The sequence below is a fragment of the Myotis davidii genome, unplaced genomic scaffold (assembly GCF_000327345.1).
Source record: "Myotis davidii unplaced genomic scaffold, ASM32734v1 scaffold265, whole genome shotgun sequence".
Lineage (NCBI taxonomy): Eukaryota > Metazoa > Chordata > Mammalia > Chiroptera > Vespertilionidae > Myotis > Myotis davidii.
Genome location: NW_006296627.1, coordinates 3,573,556 through 3,580,477, shown reverse-complemented (window position 1 = coordinate 3,580,477; position 6,922 = coordinate 3,573,556). Strand labels below are relative to the sequence as shown.

At 55.1% G+C, this 6,922-nt stretch overlaps 2 protein-coding genes across 5 annotated transcripts in view; one reads left to right on the top strand and one right to left on the bottom strand.

Annotated features, from left to right (window-relative positions):
- PHF21A (PHD finger protein 21A) overlaps positions 1-5,488 on the top strand; it is a 92,645-nt gene extending 87,157 nt beyond the window's left edge. For all 4 annotated transcript variants that reach the window (XM_015569521.1, XM_015569522.1, XM_015569519.1 and 1 more), the window contains exon 14: positions 788-5,488. In XM_015569521.1, coding sequence (XP_015425007.1) covers positions 788-1,045 — 258 coding nt within the window. In that variant the 3' untranslated portion in view covers positions 1,046-5,488. The remainder of the gene's footprint in view (positions 1-787) is intronic.
- A 169-nt stretch (positions 5,489-5,657) lies between these two features.
- The window catches only part of GYLTL1B (glycosyltransferase-like 1B), a gene marked incomplete at its 5' end in the record, with an annotated part of 5,110 nt that continues 3,845 nt past the window's right edge, over positions 5,658-6,922 (bottom strand). Inside the window, 3 exons of the mRNA XM_015569523.1 lie at positions 5,658-6,105; positions 6,343-6,538; positions 6,639-6,788. Of these exons, the coding sequence (XP_015425009.1) occupies positions 5,899-6,105; positions 6,343-6,538; positions 6,639-6,788 (553 nt within the window). The remainder of the gene's footprint in view (positions 6,106-6,342; positions 6,539-6,638; positions 6,789-6,922) is intronic.

Sequence of the window (6,922 nt, the reverse complement as noted above, 5' to 3'; positions counted from 1 at the left end):
CAACAGGTGTGAGAGGCTGAGGGCAAAAGACTACAGGTGACGAGCAGGAGGGGTTCTGTTGGCTGAAGTCTGATCCTAACATCACGGTCCCGCCCAGGCTCTGCCTCTGAGTTCTTGGCGACCAAGTGATCCTCGGGAGGCCCTCCGGTGGAACACAGACACCCCTGGCGTGTTTTCTCCCCTGAAAAGCTCAGTCCGGTCCTGACCACGTTAGCACCGACAGCGCGGTGCAAACACCCGCCCAAACCAGCTTCCGCCCGGCTGTGGGAACTTTGTTCTTGTTGTTTTTAATTCTTACCTGAGGGTGTTTTTATTGATTTTAGAGAGGAAGGGAGAGGGAGAGAGAAGCATTGATGTGAGAGAGAAATATCAACCGGTTGCCTCCTATGTGCTCCCTGACAAGGGATTGAACCCGCAACCTGGGTATGTGCCCTGACTGGGAATCAAACCTGCGACCCCCCCCCCCCTCCATGCTCTAACACATAGAGCCACACCGGCCAGGCGGAATTGTGTTTTTAAAATTACTTATTTCATAGTATTAGAACAGTAATTCACCTTTGGTTTTAAGTCCCAGTGTCAAGTAGAATTGGCTTTTGAACCACTCGTTTGCCCTCTGTCTCTTGCCTCTGGGGCCTCCTCCTGCCTTGGGTGGTGGCTCCCACTCCTGTGGAGCAGAACAGGTCCCGGGCTGCACACTAACCAGCGAGAATCCTTCCACCTGCAGAGGCTGGCAGGCCTGGCAGCAAAGCCACAGGCTCAGTGCCACCGCCCTTCTCGTTTGCTGCAGAAATGCATGGAAATGAAGAACACCATCCTGGCCCGGCAGAAGGAGATGCACAGCTCCCTGGAGAAGGTGAAGCAGCTGATCCGCCTCATCCATGGCATCGACCTCTCCAAACCCGTAGACTCTGAGGCCACTGTGGGGGCCATCTCCAACGGCCCGGACTGCACCCCCCCTGCCAACGCCGCCACCTCCACGCCAGCCCCCTCCCCGTCCTCGCAGAGCTGCACAGTGAACTGTAACCAGGGGGAAGAGACTAAATAACAGAGCCCTGCCAGGAGAAGCCGCGGGATCCCGGCGGCGAGGAGAGCAAAACACTGAAGACTCTAGAAAAGCAAAGCCGGATTTCTTCTGGAAAGTACAGAATTCTTTTGGTTCTTTGGTTCCAGAGAGAGAGAAGATGCTTGTGCCAGGTGGCACCAGAGTTTGCCAATTGATCCTTCTTATTCTGTGTGTACATGCAAAGATTGGACCATGTTACATGAAATAGTGCCAGCTGGAGGTTCTTTGCCAGCACCATGCCAAGTGAAATAATATATTTACTCTCTCTATTATACACCAGTGTGTGCCTGCAGCAGCCTCCACAGCCACGATGGGTTTGTTTTTGTTTTGTTGGGTGGGGAGCAGGGACGGGCGGAGGGAGGAGAGCAGGTTTCAGATCCTTATTTGCCGAGCCGTTTGTTTAGGTAGAGAAGACAAGTCCAAAGAGTGTGTGGGCTTTTCCTGTTTCTAAACTTTCACTACTTAAAACCAAAAAAAGGAAATCGAGATTTCACCAACCCCAGTGCCCAGAGGAGGGATGGGGAGGGAATGGGAGGGAGCCGGGGTGGGAAAAGTATATCAAATAAGCAGTATTTCTTATCATGTGTGGTGGGCCACTGTGTGCGGAGAGATGGGCACCAAGGACGGCCGTCGGGTTCTCGGAGCACGCGCTTCCCCGCCGTGGGCGCCCCACCGCCCCCCAGGTTCCTTCCCTGCTCTGGCAAATGGGTGTGCGCCCCGTGGATGGTGGGTCCCTTCCCTCTCCAAGAACAAGCAGAGCCAGGCTCAGTCAGCCCTTGCCCAGGGCAGGGAAGAAGGGTGTGTGTGTCAAGGAAGGAAAAAAGGTGGATCAGTGATTTTACTTGAAAACAAGCTCCATCCCCTTTCTATATTTATAGAAGACCCTGAGCGTAGCAGCACGCGACCAGGTGTGTGTGGATTGAATGGAGACGTCTCTCTTTTTCTTTTTTTAATTTTTGTTCTTTATTTTCTTTTTAAAAAAGTTTTATTTTATTGTTTATTTTACTTTTTTGGTAACAAAAACTAAAATAAGGAATAGAAAAGCTGTTTTTCAGGCTGACAGTCCAGTGAAGGGTAGTCGAGACCTTGCATGGTAGAATAGGAGCCATCGTGTCAGTGAGGTCCAGTGAGTCTGTGTGAGTCCTTGTGTCATCGTCGGGGCACTGTTTTTTATGCAAGGGCAAAATCTTTGTATCCGGGGAAAACAACAACAACTTTTTTTTAAATTAAAAAAGAAAAATAAAAGATATTGAGGTCTTCCTAGTGTTACTTAAATTAAGATCAAGGTAAGAAACATTGTAAAAAAAAAATTACAAAAGTGCTATTTGTTTCCTAAAAACAGTGATTTCTATTAAAAAAGGTGTCAGAACTGGAGAAAATGCTGTGTAGTTATAATTTTTTAGCACAGAACCTGCTGATCATGATGCCATTTTGCTGTGTTTGTGTCTCAAGACTGGTGGGCTAGTCTCCATGATTTCTGACCTGGGATGGCTGCCGGCCTGCCGGGCAGGGGCGGAGCTCTCCTACCATCCCCTCCTCAGAGAAGACTGCCCTCTCTTCTTGGTGCAGGGATCTGGGCTCCTGTTTTAAGCCCAAATGGAGTGTGGATCGTATCGAGGTCCTACCCACTATCCCCACAGATTTTGCTAGAGCAAAAGGCTGGTGCCTAAATAAGATCCCTTCCTTTGGTGCTGCTCTTGGTCTTTCAGCCACCAGCATTTCGAGTGCCTGGGGGACAGCTTGGAAGGAAATGGCCAGGGAAGTTCATTGGTGCCTCTGCACCCCAGCCCTCCGGGAGAGGGCAGGGGACAGGCTGGCTGCATCAGCCCTTGGTGCTGAGAAAGAACAAAGGAATGCGGTTTCTCAAGGTTACATGGCCTGTCGGAGCCAGAGCCCCAGGGTGGCCTTTGCATCTGTCTTGCCTTTGAAGAGAGGTCTAAATGTCCAGCCCCTTTCTCTGCCTGCTGGCTCCAGGCACCGGAGATGGACTTCACTCCACTTTGCCCACCCACAAGCTTCCTGGGTAACCTTTGGCCACAATCTCTGTGCTTGCCTCGGCTGGCTTGTCTCCTTAAAAACCAGGGTTCTGAAAGGCTCGGACATTTCTGTCGTCTTGCCTGTGGAAAATAAATTGTGCCAGGTGTGTGCTCCGGCTGGAGTTCTCGGCCCAGCAGGAGGGAGGCAGAGGCCCTTGCGCCACCAGCCCTCCCAAAGGCCCTCCCCAAAGCCCACCCTGTGCTTCTTACTGGCCAGAGTCTAGGAGGGGCAGGAAAGGTCCCATTAACTTCTCCCTCATCCAGTTAGACCCAGAGAGACAAAGATGGACCCTGAGAGCAAACACAACAGAGAGACACTTCTTAGGTGAAATGTCTCACCTCCACCAGCGATTGTCATCCATCTTCCAGGGAGGTCCCAGGAGGAACTCCCAGGCAGGACTGAGAGGTTGCCTGAGGGGGATGGAGAGGAGCTCCCTTTCCTCATGCAGAAACCAAGGTGCTATGTCTCGTCAGGGAGTTGAGGAAGTGCCTGGACTAGTTGGAGGAATAGCTGGCGGAGGTTCAGAGCGCAGCTCCAGGCTTACCACCTCCCCCACCCCCCATTCGGGGCCCGCCTATTCGACTTGTCTGGGCCCAGAAGCTGGGAAACCATCGTCACAGGCCTCGCTCAGGAAGGAGCTGCCTGAGGAGTGGGTGGGGGCAGGACTGGGAACTGGCGGGTGCTTTGCCTGCTGCTGTGAGCAGTCCCGCTGACTGTGCCTCGGGTCGGGGTGTAGATTCTTCCTGAAGTTCAGATGTGAGCCATGTGGGGAGTCAGCCAGTATAGAGTACAAAAATGCAACCCTGCCCAAGCCCCCATTCTGGACTCAAATGTTAAGACACCCCTTACTGCAAAGAAAATGCCCTGGTCACCCAGTCTCCTCTTCCTCTCTGTCCCCCAGGCCTGTGACCACCTGAGAGACGCACTCATGACTGCCCCACCCGAACGGCTCCGCCTCCTCCTCCCTTTCGTTCCCCACACCTGAGCTGCTGGATACTTCTGAGACCAGCTGGCTTTGTAGTCACTTTAGAGGCCAGGGACCCGCTGGTCTGGGACCAGGTAGCTGCCCACCTGGCCCTTGATCATGGGGCCCATTGTCAGTCCTGTGGTTCGGCACTCTGTCCTGGAGGCAGTGAGGTCATGTTGCTGTCATCTTCCCGCTCAGCTCACTTTCTTGCCAATGTGGCCTGCAGGTCCTTTTTCTTTCATGGAGCCTGCCCGGTCTTGTCTCCCCTCTGCAGAGCTCATCCGGAGTTCTGCTTTCTTCCTTCCCTATCAGGCCCTTGGGGCAAACCTGCTGGTTGTGCCCGGCAGGGAGGCCCATGTGGGGCCTGCAAATGGCCATGGCAGCCTCCAGCCGGCAGCATCTGAATGCCCGGTTTCCCTCCAGGAACTGCCTCTCGGGTCCCTGTTGCTGCTTGGCTCAGCAGGTGGCATGAATGGGTGCAGTTGCTTCCCCCACGCCTCTCCCATGAGGACCGTCTCGCTCACCTGTCTGAGTGCACTTGCCTCTTTGCCATCTCCTATTCTTCCTCTCTGGGGCCAGCAGAGCCTCCTTGGGCTCTCGCTCCCAACTCACACAACACACCCGAAGTGGTTTCCTCCCTTCACTGCCTCTCAGGGTGTGGTCTTCTTATTTTCCCAAGGGCTTCATAGGAGACTCTCCCTCCAGGGGCAAAAGGCTCTTGGGGTGGTAAGATGGATGGTGGCCCAGGAACCTTTTCCAGGCCCTGGGTTCTCGATTCCATGGCCTCTGTTGGACAGAGGCAGCTGTGCTCTGTGGACATGACTGGGCCTCACCCCACCCCTCAGCTGGGCACCGTTGGCAGGAAACAGGAGGCCCATTCTCACCCTGACCCACAGCCATCCTCAGTGTCAGCGCCTGGCCAAGCAGGGAGGGTGGCCGAGAAGACAACTGACCCTCCCGCAGATGTGAAGGGGAGGAAGCTGGGAGTTACGCCCTGCCTGAAACTGGGGTGGAACTCTTAAAAACGGCCCTTTTCAAGGGAGTGCAGGGTTCACCAATCCCATGGGCCCGCCCTTTCCACAAGGCCCTCTTGAACCCCGAGGACACCCTGTCCCGCACTGCAGCCTTTGGCCCCTGCCCTCCCAGTGTCGTTGGGTCTCAGCCCAGGGTCAGCTGCAGCCAGGACAGAACAGGCAGCCAGAGGTCAGCACGCTCTGAGCAGAAGAGCCAGCCCCCACCTGTCTTTGTCCACACCCTTTGTGATCTCAGTCTTGGTAGAACTTGTATTTGGAGTTTTGTGCTTCAAAGTTTTTGTTTGTTTGATTTTTGTTTTGAGGGGGTGGGGGGGATTCAGAGCAGCTGATCAATTTGTATTTATTTATTTTAACATTTTACTAAATAAAGCCAAATAAAGTCTCTCAGCCTCATGGTGTTGGGTTGGGGGCCAGGGAGGGAGGGCAAGACACACTCCAGTCACAGCCTCTGGGGGAGGCCGGGCCCTCCTATGACTCCGGCAAGACTCGGGACCTCCCAGGCACTCCCTGGGCTCATGGATGCCCTCATGCCCCAAACCAAGAAGAACATAAAACAGAGCTTTTAAAACATTAATTATGAAAAAGAGGTGTACAGTTGAGGAGGGGGGAACCAGCCCCAAACCAGCTGGGGCAGAGGGAGAATAGACCCCAGCGACCGAACAGCAAAGGGAGGCCCCAGGCCCCACCCCAGGTGCTCCACTGCGGCCCTTCCCACAGAGACCTTAAATAATTTAAATAACGGAGTGAGAGCCCAGGCCAGGGGCAGCGGAGAGCCACACAGGCCCAGCCTTGGGAGGTCAGGGAGCCTCAGGCTGCTGCAGGGCAGTGAGGTATTTGAGGGCAGCAGCCCCATAGTGGCGGGACAAGTCCTGGAGGAACTCATCCTTAAGGGCCTGCAGGCAGTCTCGATAGGTGGTGCTGGAGCGGAAGCGGGAGATGTCGAGACTTGGGGTGTGTGGCAGGTGGATGGTGAAGGCCTCTGGCAGCACCAGGAACTCGTATTCCTGCAAGGGTAGGGCAGAGCAATGGTCAGTGCCTGGGCTGGGGGATGGGGAGCAGGCTTACCCAAGAGCCTCTAAGAGCCCAAGCCAGGCCAAAGGGCGGATCATTGTAGTTCTACAGAAGGGTGGGACTTCCTATAGTGCTGCCTAATGGGGCGGTGTGCCACGCTGAGACACGGTGAGCTCCTCGGGCCTAGAGGTATTTAAACCGCAGCTGGAGACATTAAGGATCCCCCTCACCTGTGCATCCAGCTCCATGATGTGGGCCACCTTGTTCCAACCAAAGCCCACAAAGCGGGGGTCATAGCGGGGACAGTCACGGGGTACCACCACGTAGGGCTCATAGTCTACAGCCCATTGCACACGGTATGGGGCCTGAGCCTCCCGCCAGCGGGCGTAGTCTGTGGGCGCGTGACCCCGGGGCCACTCGTGGTACCTGTGAAGGGGGACAGGGCAAGGAGCCAGGCTGAGGCTAGGAGCTTGTGGGTGGTGGGGGCTGGTGTGGGCAATGGGGACAGAGCAGTGTCCCCTCCTACCTGAAGGTGTAGACAGAGCCAGCGTCTAGCAAGGACAGCAGCTCAGCCTTGGAAGTGGGGAAGCTGAACTGGTAGTGCAGGGTCTCGAATGCTGGCACCACCAGGGCCGCCTTCCGCCTGCTGCCCAGCTCCAGCTGCTCAATGGAGGCCCTGAGGAGGCAGCACCGTGAAGGAGGGACGGCTCTGCCTCCAGCATGGACCAGTGATTCTCTTGCTTTCGTTCGCCAGGGGCCCGACTCTGAAAAGCTAGCTCACCCTGACACCCACTAGCAGACAGACATGAG